Here is a 19,063-nt window from a genome sequence, read left to right as displayed (position 1 = left end):
CATTCCTCATTTTGCAGACTAAGTCAAGTCAGAACTCTTGCATACTCCCCCCACTTTGATATAGAAAATGATTTTGCTTTTTTTTTTTTTTTTTTGCTGACATGGTTCGCCTTACACATAGGAGAAGAAGCAATATTATTTTCTTAATGTTTTTCGGCAGTGGGGGAAGGGGAGCTATCTTTGCTCCCAGCACCCCCTCTGTGCCTACCCTGGCCCTCCCCCTCCCCCCAGCTATGATTTGCACTAGTGGATGAAAGAGGCACTACATCATGGGATGAACATTGTAAAGTGTTACAGTATCCTTTGGGAGATTCTTAGAAGGGGCTCAGGAGGAAAGCATCAATACGCCAGGCTTCAGCAGGCTTTGGGGAGCTCCGGAGGCAGGTCAGTGGCAGACACACGGTATTGCACCTTGGTATTGGTGATGGCGCCGTGCTTCTGACGCAAGTGAAGACGCAGCTGGCTTTTGTGACGGAAATGCAGGTTACACTTCTCGCACTGGAAGAAAGCCACAGGCAAAAGGTTAGGTGTCAGCAACCCCAGAAGTGTGTCATTGCTCAAAGACCCAGAGGAGAAAATCCTCCCTGAGAGGGACTGAGGTGGCCCGTCACCCTCTCACAGGTTGAGAATCCTAACAAATCCTGACTTCTGCTACAGAACAAGTTAAAAAAAAAAAAAGTTGCCATCAAATTGGTACCCCATGCATGTCAGAGTAGAACTGTGTTCTGTAGGATTTTCAGTGGCTTCTTGTTTTGCATTAGATCTCCAGGTCTTTCTTCTGAGATACCTCTGAGTGAACTTGGACCTCCATATTATACAACTGCACCTTCCTTGCTTTCTGAAATGTTACTCATGCTTTGCTCCTCCTTGATACATCTTTCTCTCTCTAAATGTCACAAGTTCAAATCTTGTCCCAAATAATTGTTGTTGTTAAGTACCATGGAGTCGGTTCCGACCCATAGCGACCCTGTACAGGGTTTCCGAGGCTGTAAATCTTTACAGGAGCAGAAAGCCTCATCTTTCTCCAGTGGAACAGCTGGTAGTTTCGAACAGCTGATCTTGCAGTTCACAGCCCGATTCGTAACCACTACGCTACCAGAGCTCCTAAATCTCCCTAATTATTAAGGTTTTCCTGAGTCTTTTCAGAATGAAAATAACCCTGTTCCTTTGAACCTCCTTGTGCTTTAACACCCTCATCAGCTGGAGAACTCTTGGAGGGCAATGTCGACTTCTTATTAAACTTTACAATCTTCTTAGTGCCTTGTAGAACATGCCTCTTAGAAAATTGTACAATAAACCTGGATACATTTGGCTAGACTAGAGCAATCTTAAATTCATGGGCTTTCTATAATTTAGGATATATCTATTTTTAATACAGTTATATATTTTCTTAGTGCACACACATTAAATAAGCTAATAAAGTATGAGTAAATAAGCTTGTTTCTTGCTTTGGTTAATGAATGGATGCTAACAAAAGGATGCTCTTAAGTTACTTAAAAGTAGTGTAGTGGTTATAAGTTGGGCTGCAAACCTTAAGGCCAGCAGTTTGAAACTACCAGCTGTTCTGCAGGAGAAAGACGAGGCTTTCTGCTTCCATAAAGATTTACAGTCTCAGAAACCCTACGCAGAGTCGCTATGAGTTGGAACCAAGTCCACGGCACACCACCACCATCACCACCACCAAATGTAAAGTGGTAATGTGGATGAGATGCCAGGACAGAATAAAGACATCGGCTCAAAACTGGGGAAATCTAAATAAAGGATGGAATTTAATGTCTAATAATGTATTAGTATGGGTCCCTTGGAGTCCTGGTGCGGTGCTGTAGGATAAGCACTGGACTGCTAACTGCAAAGTTGATGGTTCAAACCCAGCAGTCATTCCTTGGAAAACCTATACAGGGTTGTCATAGTCGGAACCTACTCCACAGCACTTAACAGCAAAAAACAACCTAGGAGAAAGGAAGATTGCTTAAGGGAAATAAGACCCAATATATCCAGATTACACTCCCAGCTAAGGTTACTCATGGTATAAGTAGATTTGTGTTATCTTTCAGTAACCCAGAAATTGATTGGAACTTAATCCAACAGCATTTTAGGAGGTTGTGGAACAATATACACTTGTCTGTGGATATTCATCAGCTACATGCTCAAATTTATGATATAAGTAATTCTCAAATTGAACACTGAGTGGCTACTCATTTGCTACCCCTGCTAGAGAGTAAGATCTCCTAAGAACTTGATTGAACCTCAGCATAGTGATCCTGCTTGGTCACCTTAGAGCAGGTGGTGGGCTGGCAACGTCTTGTGTATGGGGTCCCCAGCTGATCTCCTCCCTCCCTGCCTTCCTCGGATGGCGGCTGTTTATGCTGGACGTGTGGCCAGAGACGGGTAAGGATCACGTGGAACCTCGGCTACTTAAGACAGAGCCATTGCCATGCTGCAATGAGTTTCAATGACTGGTAAGACTGAGGAATTCGCACTGACCGCCTAAGACAGGCAGCGTCCCTTAAACAAACAATAAATAAGGAGGATTCGGATGCAGACCGTGCAGACCCAGTCAGGAGGCCAAGCCCCTGTGGGCCCAAGCGTTGTTGACCGTCCAAACCATAGGCTCTGAGGATCAGACTTTAGCTACCTAGTAGACATAGCAAACTGTCCCTCATCTGATTATTCAGTAATGCTTGTTAGTAATCTCATACATGAGCCCTGGATATCCACAGACAAATGTAAAAACCTTCCCTAAAAGTCGAGACTGTAAATTCCAAAAAGGCAAGTTCCCGCCCCCCATCCAAAAAAAAAAAAAAAAGCTAAAGAGGATAGAGAGAAACACTGTTAACTGATGATATATGGAGGGGATAATAATCAATGTAATGAAACAAGCTATATGAATGGTTGAATGTGAAGCTGATGATGTGCCCTGTAAACTTTCACTCAATCCAAAATAAAAACATTTAATTAAAAAACAAAACAAAAAACAACCTAGGTTCCTTAGTTGTGAAAAACTAATTTTATTAATGTAAGATGTTAATAATAGGAGAAACCCAATGGGGCAGTACATGGAACCTTTGGTACTATCTTTGAACTTTTCTATAAATCTAAAACAAAGTACTTTTAAAATCATCATATACAGAATATGTTTTAAAGTAACACTAGGAATTGACTTAAATAAATAAATAATATAGGTAGAACAGTGAGTAGAAAGAGCCCTTGAAGGCCTGACACATGGGATCCGCCATATCTGTGCTACCCACTGCTGTGTGTTCTGAGCAAATCATTCCTCTCTCTGGGCCTTAGCTCCCCTTCTGTAAGGGGCTGAGTCAATATATTTTGATAGTTACTTTCAATTTTGATATCTTGTCCATCTAAAATTCTAGCAAATAATGATAACATCAAGTATGATTTATTGTACACTGTTGGTCACTATGAGGTCAGCATTGACTTGACAGCAATGAGTTTGGTCTTTGTTTTGGTTTTAACCATGTTCCAATCACTGTTCGGGATACTTTCATGAATTAGTTGGCTTAGTACAACAACTCCATGAGATAGGTACTATTCTCAAGCTCATTTTAGAGATGAGAAAGTTAAGGCGTTAAAAGGGTAACTGATCTGCCCAATAATCAACTGCAAGTACGAAGACTTCATTCAAGGTTTGATAAATGAATGAGTGAATGCAACCACATTTTGCTGGTTAATACTTGTGATATGGGTTAACATTCACCATCTCCACCTGAGAGGGATGCCATAGGCATCAAAGTCAAACCAGAGGACTGGACATCACCTTTAGCAGTGATTCACACTTGCAAGCCATAGGACTCTTTTTGTTTGTTTATTTGTTATTCCAGATAAAAACTTGTGTAAGAATTTGAAAGGCAAAAAAGGCTTCTGTTCCAATCCATTCTGGTCCTATGGGGTTGCTGAGCCTCTCTGAAAGAGACTGAAAATTACTCACCTAGAGCATCCCCATCATTTTAGAGAAAAGACTGAAGAAGAAATAGGCTTGGAGCCCATACTGTAGAAAAGGTTACAAAAAGGTTTGGTGTCAGAATCAAAATTAGGATTCAAAAATCCCCACTGCTCTGCCAATGGCTTTCCCCTCTAGTGCAGAAGTTGACAAACTGTTTCTGTAAAGGACTGTTGTTGATGCTGTTGCTACATGCCACTGAGTTGGTTTTGACTCACAGAGACCCTGTGTAGGGTTTCCAAGGAGTAGCTGGTGGGTTTAAGCTGTCAATCTTGAGGTTAGAAGTCCAGGACTCCTATAGAGGACTGTTGTTTCTAAGTGGCTTTCAATTTGGTTCTGACTCATAGCAACCCTGTATAAGGTTTCTGAGGAGTAATTGGTGGGTTGGAACATTCTTGTGGTTAGCAGTCTAATGCTTATTCTACAGTGCCACACCAGGTCTCTTGTAAACAACTAGATCGTACCTATTAAGGCCTTGTGGGCCATAAATTCTTGATCGCAACTACTCAACTGTGCCCTTGCAGTACGAGAGCAGCTATAGGCAATATAGAAAACAACAGAGTGTTTTCTACATGTGTCACAAAATGGTATTTTTTTTCCCCAAACCGTTTAAAAATGGAGGAAAAAGCAAACAAGTGTGTATGTAGCTCACAGAAACGATAGCAATTGGTCTACAGGCCATATAGTTCATGAAACCCTCCTCTGTTGTTGTTAAATGCCGAGTCAGTTTCTACTTATAATGGCCCTGCATAGGGTTTTTGAGGAGCAGTTGGTGGGTTTGAACTGCCAACATTATGGTTCACAGTCCAGTGCTGATCTTACAGCACCACACAAGTAATCCAATGCTGCTCTCTAGAACACAACAATTTTAATGGCCCTGGTAGCACAAAGGATTCATTTGGTAGCACAAGGGACAACCAAAAGGTTAGTGGTTCGAACCTACTAGTGGCTCCACAAGAGAAAAGACCTGGTGATCTTCTCCTTATAGATTACAGCCTATGAGACTCTATGGGGCAGGTACAGTCTGTCATGTAGGGTTGCTATGAGTTAGAATCAAGTCTACAGCACACACATTCACGGCAGCATGCTACACCAACAGCCATCTCCTCCTTCTTGAACTAGCCTTTTCTCATTAATCACATTCTTCTAGTTCTCTTCGTACTTCTATAACTGTTCCTTCTCAAACACCTTAGCTCTTTTTAAACATACAGCTAATCCAGTAGGGGCATGTTGTAGGCATGCAAGGAATATTTGTGGAAAATACATAGCCATTATCCAGATCTTTTACCTAAGACCCAGGTAGTGTAGTGGTTATGAATTGGGCTGCAAACCGCATGGTCAGCAATTCGAAACTACCAGCTGTTCCACAGGAGAAAGACGAGGCTTTCTGCTTCTGTAAAGATTTACAGCCTCGAAAACCCTGTGCAGGGTCGTTATGAGTTGGAACCAACTCCATGGCACAAAACTGCCACCAGATCAACTTGCCCAATATCTTCATTTTAAAGATGAGCTAACTGAGGCTCACGCCAAGTTCAACCTGGGTGTCTTTGACAGTCAGATCTAGATTCACATTTTGTAAGCGTCAGTTTAGTGGTCATCCCACTATGTGCTTGAGGTTGGAGCAAACACTTCTACGACCCTGCCCTTTGCCTCTCCACAGCTCCCAGGCCAATCAGAGCCTCCAGAGGGTCACCTACATGGTAAGGCTTCTCTCCCGTGTGAATCCGCAGGTGGCTCTTCAGAGTCTGGAGGTGCCGGAAACGAGTACCACAGATTTCACAGGGATAGGGCTTTTCACCAGTGTGGATGAGCACGTGGGCACGCAGGTGGGCCACCTGGACGGGGGAACAAAGCATGAGGGGCTCTGCCAGGTTGAGCTGCAGAGGCTCTTGACACCCCCTCCCTTCAGTAGGCACAGGCTAAGGAGTCCTTGCACCACACTGCCCTGCTCACCTGTACAAATCTGGCTCCGCAGGTTTCGCATTTGTAGGGTTTCTCTCCAGAGTGAATTCGCGTATGAGTTTTCAGGTTGGCTGGCCGGTTGAACTGGGCCCCACAGATGTTGCAACGATAGGGTTTTTCACCTATGGTCAAGAGAAAGGGAAAAAGGAGAGAAAAGCCATATTAAATGGGAAGATTTCTACAGTCCCTGGTCCCTGAATTTCAAAGCAAACTGCTCTTTCCTAGGGCCACTTCTACCTTCCTTTCCCTTGGATGATGTCAGACAGAAAATCCAGGCCTGCCACCTGGGCTGCTGTCCCTCTGTCTCTCTCCTTCTCACATATACACATCTTGAAGGGGATCAGGGTCTAGAACAAGTAGTAACATGTGGGAAAGGACAACAAACCTGGGGGACGGATAGAAAGGGAGGAGTTTCCCAGAAGCCTGGGCTTTGGAACCAGCTCTGTCATTACAATTATCTGGCTACAGGACTTAGAAAAGTCACTCTCCTTCTCTGGGCCTCAGTTTCCCCTCTCTGGAACTCAAGGAGCTAATTTGGATGACCTGGGAAGGCTGTTCTAGTTGTTCTCTTGGATACGATTGATTCAATAATCAACTCACTCATGAAGGAGACATAATCAGCCTGCTCTAGTTTGTCTCTTTTAGAATAAACATCTCCTGCCCTCCCTCCTACACATGTGGCAATTACAGTTGGATTCCATTTTCAAGAGAGGTAGGCCCTGAGTTTGAGTAGATGCTCAGTTAGAAAAAACAATAGAAGGACTGAGACATCCCCATGGAACGTTTCAGGGAATATGGGCTCATTTAAAGTACTAAGATAGAAAATGTAAAGGTAGAAGTTTTGTAGCAAGGAGGGGAGTGATTAACTTTGCAGTCTAGAAGTGGAGGTCCCTGGGACCATCAAGGGAGAAGAGTGGAGTGTGGGACCCTACCCAGAGAAGCAGTGATACCAGAGATGGAGGCAGAGACGATGACATGGAGAGATGGAGCAGCTGGGTACTCTAGACCCAGAGAGGGAGAGGGGCTGTGTGCTGACAACCAGGGGCAAGCTTGCTGGGTATACCCTTTGGTTGGTTTATGATGCATGTAGGGGATTTTAACCATGGCAATGAAGCGATATACGATAGGATGAGTGTAAAGCAAATATTCTCCCATATAAACTATCACATAATTCACAATAAAATGTTGTTTTTTCAAAAAAAAAGTACTAAGATAGAGCAAACTTTGAAGAATAATCAGGTTATTAGAAGACACTTGGTAAATGAATGTGTGTTGATAAAGAGCAAGTCCTTAGGGGAAATCAAGAGATCTTTAATCCTCTTCTGGTTCTATGGAAACCTAACCTACTTTACCTCTACCAGCCTCAGTTTCTGCACCGGTACATCAGGATGAACACTTCTAACCCAAGCAAAGACAGAGAAGAAGGACAGATGTCTCAGAGAAAAGACAGAGGGTACAGGAGGTAGACCAGTCACTAAGCAAGCACAAAATAGGGTGAAGCTCCTCATTCAGACCAGGATAGGGCCTGCTCCCTAACTCACCCAACCAGGGACTAAAGACCCACATGGCTTTCTCCAGGATCCTCTCCCTGTCCCACCACCAATAATCCTGGAGAACTCGGGTGGGACAGGGCAGGGCCATACCCGTATGGACGGTCTTGTGGCTGGCGAGGTTGCCCTTGTAGCGGAAGGAGGCCTGGCAGCGGTCACACTTGTAGGGTTTGTCACTGTGGGTCTGCAGGGTATGTCTCTTGAGCGAGGCCTCCTCAGAGAAGCGGCAGTCACACTCATTGCAGAAGAAGGCCCCATTCTCTGTCAGGGATGGGAGGGTGATACCAAAGTCAGCACAGATGGGAGGGAGGAGGGCACCAAGGCCTCTCTCCCCCTATCCCCAGTGCCCTTGCCCACCCATCACCATTGGAGCCAGAGCAAAAGACCTGTGGGATGTTATTTTTCTTAGCCTTTAGAATCTCAGTCATGAAGGAGAAGGGAGAAAAGCACAGAAGGGAAGAACAAATCACCACCAACATGAGAAAGGCTCAACAGAGTTTCTCCTTCTCTCAAGAGCTCTGAGACTTTTCTAATGTGTTGGTAGTTTTATTCACTTTCATACACTAAAGACCTCAGGCAAGACTTTGACCCCTCTGAACTCTCCCTTTGTATCTCTGTCTCCAAACTTAGGATAATAAGTCCCTGTCGTGACTACTTGATCAAGAGCATACTGGAAAACACACAGTGAAACACAAGGCATTCTGGAATGTGATATGCAAATCAAGTTCAATTATACTTTGAGGTCAATGAAGAAGAAATTATTGAGGATGGGGTCATCTGTAGTTGTCCTTGCACCTATCTGGATTTCATGTCTCCCAAAGCACTTCTGTGAGCCAAAGATGGCAGTGGAAATGGAAACAGAGGCCTAGACAGAAGAAAGTACAGAGCGAAGGCACATGGCCAATGGGAACAAAAGGGGACAGCCTCAGCTTTCTCAACTATATAAGTCCAAGGTCCTGTGCCAAACTGTCAATGTAAACAACTGGTTTGTTTTCCCCCATTTTTCTGCCACAACAATTTGAAAAGGCCATGCCATTGTGATTTAACCCTAATTAGGGATGATAGGAGTATCATCTTGTAGCCAAAGTTGAGTGTAGAATTATACTTTTTTTTAATTTGGTAAAAATCAGCCAACCATGAGACTAATTTCATTCAGTTGGCATCTACTGAAAACCAACTCCACACTAGGTACTTGCTAGGACATATGGAAGATACAACATGGACAAGGTCAGAGGCTTCTCCCTATGACGTCCATATTCTGGCAGGGGTGAACTACGATGCACACAGATTAACTCCTGTAGTTCTAGAACACAGGGACCCAGAGAGTTCAGGGAGCCATGGCCAGCCTTGCAAACAAACTGCCTTTGCTGGAAAGGAACTGTTTGATCAGCCCTGGTTACTCCAGACTAAGTCTAACACCCCATTCCTTGCTTTGGTCAGCCTAGTTCCCTCAAAGGTCAAGAGCAGAGTAATGGGCCGTGGGTGGATTTCCAATGGGGGACTTTCCCAGTCAGAGAGAACAGTCTAAATAAAATGGAAACCCCAAGCCTGCAAAACAGAGGCAGAAAGCTTCCTTCTCCCTGGCAAGAGAAGGACCGGAAAGGGACTCACCACAGCTGGAGTCGGAGTACTCGGACTGGGTCTCTCCCATCTCCTCTGGGAAGGTGGGGCCGGCAGTGTGGAGGCACATTTCTGCATGCTGTGGGGACTGCGAGCCACAGGAGGTGCACTTGGGAGGGTGCATGTAGAGTGGTGAGTGGCTCTCACTGCTGCTGCGCGGAGAACCCGTCAGGGACCTGAGGACAGGAGTAATGCGAACTTTAGCACCTGGGTCAGGGTACAACATACTGCTTAGCTTTGTCTTTGCAGTCATGTAAGCTCAGAAGGCAGAGTGGCCCCATTCAAGAACCTCACACCCACCTTCAAGCAGTGTCTATATCCAGATCACTAACTGGGGGACAGGTCAAACCCAAATGCTTACTCTTCCAGTTTCTTCCCCTCATTACTGCAGCCCACAGCCTCACTCAGTCCAAAAGAAGTAAGAAGACCCCATGCCACACTAAGGCAAGATAGGCTTTTGAGAGTCATGGAACATTCTCGTACCATACAAGGGAATCATCTCTTTTATTGTTAAAACATATATTTAAGAACTGACTTCCTAACTCAAGCTAATTCAATCACTAATCACTAATTCCACACCTCTTCTATGTTCAACGCTACGGGCAGGCAAGGTGATGTCTGGGTAGAAAACGCCCTGGAGTCCTACTCAGGGAACTCAGAACCTAGGCAATTACCTGTTGACGATGTTATTGAGCCGGCTGGCCTGCGGGATGGTGGAGTCCTCCCCGGCAATGCTGAGCTTGGTTGGGGACTGGAGGTCAAGGTTGTCAGGTTCCATGGGTGGCTGGCAGGCAGGTGGAGCAGTGTAGGTTCGAGGAGAAAGACGGCCCAGCTCACCCTGCTCCGGCCCCTCAGGTTTGGCATTCTGGTTCAGGCTGTTGAGGACGATGAACTTGTACTTCTTCCAGTTGCAGGCTTTCGGGTCAGTGGGGCTCTTGGCTGGAGGGGAGCCAGAGGTCTGAAGGATGCAGGCATTCTTACTGCTGCAGGACTCCGTGGGTGAGTTGGGCTGGCAGTCAGACTTTTGAGGGCTCTGTGGACTAACCAGACCCTTCCGGTTCAGGGGCGCATTGGGGGGCTCAAAATGCAGGGCAATCTCGTCCTCGGAGGAAGGCCTCTCTTCCTCTTTGCCAGCCTTGTCACAGGGAAAGTATGGGGGGTTCCGGACTGAGGGGGCAACAGGCTTGGGACCCTCAGCCACACTGTAGTGCATGTCACTTCGTGTCTCCTCAGGGGCTGCCTCCTTGGGTGAATAGATGCTGCTATGACACACGCTGGGGGACACCTCCATGGCCGGCCGGCTGTATTCACTGGGAACCGGCCTGACACTGTCACAGGGGAGAGTCCGCTCCTTGGGGAAGGGATGGGTCATGGGCATCCGGGCATCCCGCAACTCCTCATCTGAGAAGAGGAAGCTGCTGACTGGGAGGTGGCTGTACACAGGATAGGAGGCTGGTGGTGTGGACAGGCCACTATACAGACTGGGGGCAAAGGATCTGCTCTCACACCCAGGGGCACTCCTCAGTGGCAGGTTGTTCTCCACCACCTCACGTCCTCGATAGGCCATGATATCTTGGGGCATCAACATCCGGCTGCTCAGGAACTCCTCACGGGGAGGCTTCATGGCAGGAACCATCTCTGCTTCACTGCAGGAGAATGAAGAGAAGGAATGAGTCCAAATTAGTGCTGTTAAGCAGATATCATTGACATGGCTAACTGGGCTGGACCAGCTAGACAAAAGGAGGTATGGGTCCGGAGTCGAGAAATACTTATAATCACAAGACATTCATAGTAAAGCCTAATGATCTAACTCACTGGTAGGGAAATTCAGGCCCAGAGAAGCTAAGTAAGTTATCCATACAATCTGTGCCTGAATCAGCACAATCTTGCCATGTTAAGTCACATATATATTCTTAGGCTCTTCTCAGGATATTACAGAATGCTATGGTGCTGCCAAAAGAACCAATAGATCCACTTTGGAAAAAGCGCAGCCAGAGTGCTCCTTGGAGGCCAACATGGCCAAATTTCGTCGCTCATACTTTGGACATATTGTCAGGAGGGACCAGTCTCTGGAGAAGGATATCATGTTTGGTAAGGTGGAGGGTCAGAGAAAAAGAGGAAGACTCCCAACGAGATGGACTGGTCAAGTGGCAGCATCCATGGACTCAAGCGTGGCAACAGTAGTGCGATTGGCCCAGGATCGGGCAGTGTTTTGCTCTGCTGTGCATAAGGTCACTGTGAGTCGGTACCTACTCGATGGCACCTAACAACAACAACAACAAAGGTGTGGCACTGTGGGTTAAGGCATTGGACTGCAAGGTCAGTTTGAACTGTGAGGTTGGTGGTTCAAGCTCACCAGCTGCTCCTCGGAAACCCTATACAGGGTCACTATGGGCCAGAACCGACTTGAAGGCACTTAACAACAACAATAGTTTACATAAAGCTTTCAGAGTTCTTATCTCATTTTGCCCATGCATAATGTGGAAGCTAAGGCTATGGGAGGTGTCTGCACAGTGCTGGTACCACACTTTCAATGGTCATAGACTAACTGGTACCTTATCAAAGAGTAATGAGCACGGTAAGAGGACTGGCCAGAGTTGCTGGAAGTTCACCAGGAAGCATATATCAATGCAAGCAGCTCAGACTCTAGAGCCAGACCTGCTTGCCAATTCCAGCTGTGCAACTTAGCATCTTTGACCTGGAGCAAGTAATTTAGCTCAAAGCCTGTCCCACAGCAAGTACTCCTCAGTGACAGCAATGATGATCTTGTCACCGTCTTGCCCACAGGAGACACAAAGCTCTGGCTACCTATACTCGAAGGAACATTATTGTTGTTAAGTGCCATCGAGTCGGTTCCAACTCATAGCGAACCTGTATAGGGTTTTCAAGGAGCGGCTGGTGAGCTTCAACTACCAACCTTGCAGTTCAAATGGATGTTGCAGCCCAGCACACACACCTGCAGCACCACACCAGGACATAGGTGAAAATAGACCGGCTCTACATGATCACAGTTAACAGAGCTAAAATCTGTGAGGGAAGGTTAAAGGAAACATTTCAGCTAGCCTTAAAGAATAACGCTCTAACAGGACAAGGTAGAACAAGGCTCTAGAAATAGTGATTCTTGGTCTCTGCGGTGCTCAAAAGGAGGCTGGAAACCCCTCTGCTTGTGAGGGGAGTCATACACGCTGGTGCAGTTGAATTACATGGTCTTGGTGTGGTGCTCTAGAGTAAGTAAGCGCTTGACTATTAACCACAAGGAGGGCAGTTCAAACCCACCAGCCGCTCCTTGAAAACACTATACAGGGTCCCTATGAGTCAAAACTGACTCAACAGCACTTAACAACAACAAAGAAGTTAAAAGGAGACCTGGTGATGCAATGCATTAAGCACTGGGCTGCTAACTGAAAGATCAGCTGTCAAATCCACTAGCTGCTCTGCAAGAGAAAGATGTCTGCTAAGTGTACTTCCATAAAAATGTACAGCCTCAGAAGCCCTATGGGCCAGTTCTACTGGATCCTCTAGGGTCATTAGGAGTCTGAATAGACTCGATGGCAGTGGGTTCAGTTTTGTTTTGTTTCAAAGGTTATGCCCTGAGATTTTCTGTTCTCCTGCTTAGGCAAAACTCTTCTCTTCTTTGGATCTCACGTCCCTCACACTTTTAAGTAATGGGTCATGTTTCACACCCCACATGTCTTACAACTCAAATCAACAAATGGCATCCCCAGTAGGAGCAGTGTGACAAACTCGGAGTGAGGTAGCCTTAATAACCTTGACTAGTTCAGGCTGATAGAAAATCAAAGGCACAAATACCAATAGTTCTAATCAGAGTCTAGAGGAGAACTAAAACACACATGCAAATATTTCAAGTAGAATCAAGGTCTAAGAAAAGAAGCAAAATGTTTTGGGACATAGAGGAAGAGCTGAGGGAGGAAGGGTGGGCATTAGAAACGTGACAGAAGAACTAGGTCTGGCAAGAGGAGTGAAAGAGAAGGCATATCAAGTGAATGGGAGAAATTAAGATATGGGGATGTGAAGGACTCATCTGGAGAACAGCAAGGAATCAAGCCTGGCTGCAGAGAAAGCAGCAGCAACAATGTGTAACAAAAGAGTGTGACAATAGTGAAAAGACAGGTTGCAGTAGCTTAGGAAAAATGATTTTTCCTGTACCCATGGAGAGTATCAAAGGTTTCTGAACTGAGACTACCCCTTCCAGTTCCAAAACTTCCACTTAAATGCAAGCTCACCTGGCCTTGATAAACTTCCGGCAAGTGTCGACAACATGCTCCATCTGCAGGTACATAGCTGTGGCCATAACAGCCATGATGTTGCCTTCCCGCAGATTGAGTCGAGATGTGTACATGAAATCCAAGAGGATGCAGAACCCCTCAGGGTTGATCTCAGGATCCAGATTGATGACACTGAGGTTGCATTTCAACTGGTCCGTGAAGATGCTGTAGAACAGGCCACTGTAAAACAAGCAAATGTTTCACTTGAGCAGACACATAGACTCCTTGGGCCATTATATTCAACATCAATGTCCAGCCCCTCTCTCCTAGGCCTAATTCCAGAACTTCCATGACAATTAGCAATAGCTGCCATTTATGGAGAGCTTTCTACATGCTAGCGCGTCATCAAGTATTTCACATGATTATCATGCATTCTTCATCATTTTGCAAGGTAGGACTAGCATTTTCCACCTTTGGCAAATGGACAACTAAGATCACAGAGGTTAAGTGATTTTTTTTGTTCCCCCCTCCGAATCATAGAGCCTGTTTTATTTGTCCTAACTGCTTGGCATGTTGTTACTGCTAGATGTTGCCAAGTCAATTTAGACTCACAGTGACCCCATGCAACAGAGTAGAACTGCCCCCACAGGACTGTCTTGGCTATTAATTTTCACAGAAGCAAACTGCCAGGATTTTCTCCCATAGAATGGCTGGGTGGGTTTGAACTGTCAGCCTTCTGGATAGCAGCTGAGTGCTGAACAGTTGCACCACTAGGGCACCACCTGCTTGGATTACTAGAGCGAAATTCAGCATTTATTTGCAGTAGCTATTCTTAGTTTATCTTTGGGATAAGTATTTCCACTCATTACATCACATTGTCCTTTTAAAAAAATTGTGTTGCTATTTATTTATTTTTGCTTTTTTAGAAGCATACTGGATATGGATGAGAAATAAAAATAGGCCTATATCTATCTATACTATACTGCTTTTCTAAAAGTCTATGGGCTATTATCAAATCAACTACTTCTAGAAAATTCAGGTGAAAGCCATACCTCTAGATACCATCTTGTCTGGTAGTAAAAAGGGCATTTAATTGGAGGCTAGAATTCTGGGCCATCTCCTTAACTCTACTTTATTGAGTGGGTTGCCAGAATGGAGCCTGAACTCTTAGACTTGAATCCTTGCTTCATCATTTACTAGCTATATAACCTTGGGTAAGATGCTTATCTTCTCTGTGCCTTGGTTTCCTAATCTGTAAAATGGAGGAACAACAATCCCTATTTCATAGAGTTGGTGTAAGAATGAAAATGCAGAAGGTATAGAATGGTGCCTGACACAAAGTAAGCACTCAGTAAACATTATCTATTATTTTTATATCTGTATAAACCTGTTATTTACACACACACACAAATATGCTTGTATTTGATGTTGAGCAAGGTTTCTACCAGCAATAGAGATTTCATATTCTATTTCATCTCACCTACCATGTCTTTCTTTTTCATCTATAAAACAGAGGTAACAGAACCATCCAAATAACATAGAAGACTATTGAAAGAATCAAACTAATATTACAATATAAAATTGTTGTGAAAACTTGGCAGACTTGATAAATATGAAAAGTAAACTGTCTTACTCTTATAAACACATATCTGGAAATATGGTTAAAACATCCATGGAAATACAGTTATAAGTATGCAGTAAATACAGTCATAGTAAATAGAGCAAAATGTTTCAAATCAGTTTGCTTGAAATATTTAAAGACCCTGCCACTTTTCCTTGTTTTGCTGGTTAACTGCGGTTATCTTCCATATTTGCCCCACATACATCCTTTCCTAGATCAGTATATGTTTTCTTCTCCCATCATGCCCACAGAACAGAAACTTACTTTTCTAAAAGTGTATTCATTGATTCACCTCCTGGAAGCCTATACCACCACACCATGTACTAGAGATCTGGAGTCAAATGAGACATAATCTCAAATGCAGCAAGAGGCCCTCAAGTCCCACCTTGCTGGCTACACCAACCCCTTTGATTTATCCACCTTTCCCTTCCAGACCCCTCACCTGCAGGCCATGAGGACTGTCTTATGGGCTCTAAACTGCTCACGGCTCACCACTATGACGACATCAGTCAAGATGTCACGGCTCCGGAGACGGTTAAGGTTGAGAAGAACATCACTGGCATGGCGGGTGAACTGGATACAGCTGTCCGCCGGTGAGGCCATTTTGTCTTCACCTGGAAAAAAAAAAAAAAAAAAGCAGGGATGTGTCAGCATCCTGTTAGTTCTCCAGAGCCTGTTTCCTGCTGACTAGCTATACCAGAGCAGGCATGGAATTCAAATTCAGATCCCTATATTTGGTTTCTGAATAAATCATGACTCCTCTCTGGATCTCACTCTTCACATCTATAAAACGGGTAGAATAATCTTTACCTAACAAGTTGATATAGAAAACTCTTTGAGGTAAATGGTAGAGGATTGGTGTTTGTTGAATATTTTTACTAAATATCAAGTACTCTGTCAAGTGCTAAGAGGCAGTGTGGTGCAATGTGTTGCTAGCCTTGCTTTGAAGGCTAACATGCTCACTTTGCTCTTTGTCAATTGTGTGACTTGGAGCAGGTTGTTTATTGTTTCTGGGCCTTGGTTTCCCAATCTATAAATGGGAGTAGTAAACCTATGTGGTTGTACAAATTAGGAATGTGTGTCTGACCCATAATATGTTTGCAAAAGTAGCAGCTGTTATTATCATATTATCTTATCACATTGTCACCAGCCCTGATGAAGCCTCACAGTTGTTTCACTTTATATTTCAAGCACCTTCAAGCATACTGCTGGCACTTAGTAGGTGGCTAGATTAGTTTTAAGCCAATAAATCAGGGCTTTGCTGTTGTTAAGTGTCTTCGAATACTTTCTGACTCATAGCAACCCTTAATCGGGTTTCCAAAGGCAGCTGATGGGTTTGAACTGCCAACCTTGTGGTTCAAACCGACCTTGCGGTCCAGTGCATTACCCTTCAGCGTCATACTAGGACTTCAAATAAGGGCCTAAATCACCATTTAACAATGCTAAAATAGGTTGGTGGAGTCCTGGTGTAGCTATGTGGGTTAATGTGCTGGACTGCAAGGTCGGTTTGAACCTCAAGGTTGGTGGTTCAAGCTCGCCAGCCATTCCCCGGAAACCCTATACAGTGTCACTATGAGTTGGAACTGACGCCACAGCATGTAACAACAGGATAAGTTGGTGAAGGCATCCAGGGTGGGCCTGGGAGTGATGGGGGAGGGAATCATTTCTCCTTTGTCTCTCCTAATTAAAGAAGTTCACAGAAATGGGTGTATTGGCAAATTCAAAAGAAACAATCTATCCACAAAATTTCGGAGCTTATAATTCAAGTTACTTACCCAGTGCCTTGATTCACAGTCCAAAATTCTGCTTAAAATCTATAGGGAAGAGAGGAGAGAAAACAGAAATTGATGTAATGAATGTAAGATTGTCCACTATAGTCTTATTTTAGGACACACATATTTAGTTTTGCTTTGATAGCTGCAGCCTGCCAGCTGGTACCGTTTTACCACATGCTAGCAAACATTTCCCATCTCCGCTCTTACGGAAACAACAGGCAACAGAAGCTATGCAGTAATAATGTTTTTATCCTGAGTACTAGGAAAACAATTGCACATATTAATTTCATACACCAAAACATACGTATTTCCTATCGCAAGTAAAAATATCACACAATCCAAAGGTTACTTGAGTTTATGCAAAAGAAAAAAAATTAAAAAGTGATTTTTCTAAGGGTCGGTTCCTACCCATAGCAACCCTGTATAGGGTCTTTGAGGAGCAGCTGATGAGCTTGAACCACTGACCTTGCAGTTCAAATGGCTTTGCAGTCTGGTGCATTAACCCACAGTGCCACACCAGGACTCCCCAGGGCTCCTTAGGGACCTAAAAACACTGGACACTTTTTAAAACCTACTAAACTATTTATTACCTTTCAAGTTTTAGAATGATTGCGCAAGGCCTACAGGATCAGTATCTTTATGTTTATTTCCCTGGTGATGAAACGGAGACTCAGAGATTTAAGTGGCTCAGAACAAACAGCCCGGCAGAGTTGTCTGTGTGGAACTCTTAAGGCTGAATATGGCGATTCAGAATACAACCTGGAAATACTTTCCTGGTTGTTTTTTTGTTTGTTTGTTTCAAAGTTCCTTCTCCCTTTCTGTCCCTCTTGGGTTTTAAGACTAGACATCTACAATGTCCAAGTTTCTGTTTCCCCCTGCTGGTGAAACATTTAACTAAGTGATTTAGCTGAGAACTGGCCAGAGAGCTCTAAATATTAAGAAATATGTAGCCTTCTTTGAATTTATATATCTAAAGTAAAAAATTAAGAGCAAAAGTGTAAGACTCTTATTGATGACAGAAGTATGTGAGCTGCAACACAAAACAATACTTGAACACTTTCTTCCCCTTCTTTAAATGCATCTGGGGAAAAGGACTGAGACTTGCAAGGTCATGTTGGGTCATGTAGATGTTTAGTGGCCTGGGCCCAAGCTTTCTGGCTCAAATTCCTGCCACCTCTCCAAATGAGCCTACGTGCTAAGAACAAGAAGGACAGCACCCTGACGTGGGTGAAGCTCGTTTTTAAGCTCCTTTCCCCACACAAACACTTTGCCCCATTCCAAGCTGCTGAGTCTTACCAAATGAGCACTCTAAAATGAGAGGTTTCCTTGAGTCTGTAACCAAACACTCTGACATTTCTCTGTGGTCTCAAGTGCCAGTCACTCAATCTCATAGGCTTCAAGGTTAGTTTATGCATGTGAGTGAGTAGGAACTAGGGCAAAGGAAATGTGGAAAGGGAGAGGACAGAAAAAAGATGAAGGACCTATCTCCTACTCTCCCTGTCCTAACTCAAAATGGACAAAGAGAGACCTAATGTAACCCACTGCCCAAGATACACTAAATTGGTCCTATTTAAAATTTAATGAGTGTCTCCTTTGGAAAAGAATGCTGAGGACACATGAGAGATTTATTTATAAACTGTCTCCTCTTCCCTTCATGGAAGAGATTCTACACACTTTTAGAATACCTGGGTCATCCTTTAACCAGCTCTAACCACCAGCTTGCTTGTGGATTTCCAGTCACAGATATTTGGAACCTCGGGAAGACCAGATTTGCTATTTCACCTTGACACAAGTAGCAGTGACTCACGCAAGATGACAGTTAAAACAAACAAACAAAACAATTTCCCTGTGTCTACTGTTCACGAAGTCCTAGGCTGGACACTTTTTCTCCTTAACTCCTCTCCCTAGTCTCCCACACCGTAAGTCCACACACACTGACACTCACATCCTTACTCTGTCTTAGCAGCCCCCACAACCAGCAAAAGGGTGGGTTAAGGTGGGTGAGGATAACATTATGATCCCTCTAGATGCAGCAAGAATGAGAGTAGCTTTTATAGGCCATGCAGACCCTTTCCATTTATTATTGTACCTGATCCTTTCAGCCATCCGCTTTATTGGAGAAGACACGGAGGCTCCAGGAGCTAAGCCTTGTCCTGAACAAACCCATCTTTTAGCTCTGACCATGCCACTTATGCCACCTGCAAAACGCATTCCACTGCAAACCAAAATACCATCAAAAGGGCAGGGCCAATAACCAGAAACTAACAACAGCTCAGAAACAGACCTTCCCCTTTCTATCTTCCCACTCCTCCCGCCCATTGGCCGCGGTAACTACCAAGCAAGAGTTA

General features: G+C 44.4%; 1 protein-coding gene across 2 annotated transcripts; it reads right to left on the bottom strand.

Annotated features, from left to right (window-relative positions):
• Positions 1–329: 329 nt before the first annotated feature.
• Positions 330–15,548, bottom strand: BCL6 (B-cell CLL/lymphoma 6). Of its 2 annotated transcripts, XM_006871885.1 has the most exons (8): positions 15,383–15,543; positions 13,338–13,559; positions 9,768–10,739; positions 9,085–9,269; positions 7,567–7,734; positions 5,915–6,045; positions 5,659–5,796; positions 355–498 (listed from the first exon to the last, which is right to left on the bottom strand). In XM_006871885.1, the coding sequence occupies exons 1-8, from the start codon at positions 15,541–15,543 to the stop codon at positions 355–357; spliced, it is 2,121 nt and encodes a 706-aa protein (XP_006871947.1). The 2 variants fall into 2 exon arrangements, with proteins under 2 accessions (XP_006871948.1, XP_006871947.1); XM_006871886.1 differs by lacking the exon at positions 7,567–7,734 and having other exon boundaries at positions 330–498; positions 15,383–15,548.
• Between the last annotated feature and the right edge of the window lie 3,515 nt (positions 15,549–19,063).

Source organism: Chrysochloris asiatica, unplaced genomic scaffold (genome assembly GCF_000296735.1).
Source record: "Chrysochloris asiatica unplaced genomic scaffold, ChrAsi1.0 scaffold00177, whole genome shotgun sequence".
NCBI lineage: Eukaryota > Metazoa > Chordata > Mammalia > Afrosoricida > Chrysochloridae > Chrysochloris > Chrysochloris asiatica.
Note: the sequence above shows the minus strand (reverse complement) of the source record. Positions and strands in the feature narration are given on the sequence as shown.

Bases quoted from the DNA above. Each gene is read 5' to 3' on its own strand.
- BCL6 (XM_006871885.1), bottom strand. From the start codon at position 15,543: ATGGCCTCACCGGCGGACAGCTGTATCCAGTTCACCCGCCATGCCAGT. The intron at 13,560-15,382 runs GTGAGGGGTCTG...CTTGTTTTACAG, and splicing joins ACAGTCCTCATGGCCTGCAG to TGGCCTGTTCTACAGCATCT. The intron at 499-5,658 runs GTAGGTGACCCT...GCTTTCTTCCAG, and splicing joins CGGGAGAGAAGCCTTACCAT to TGCGAGAAGTGTAACCTGCA.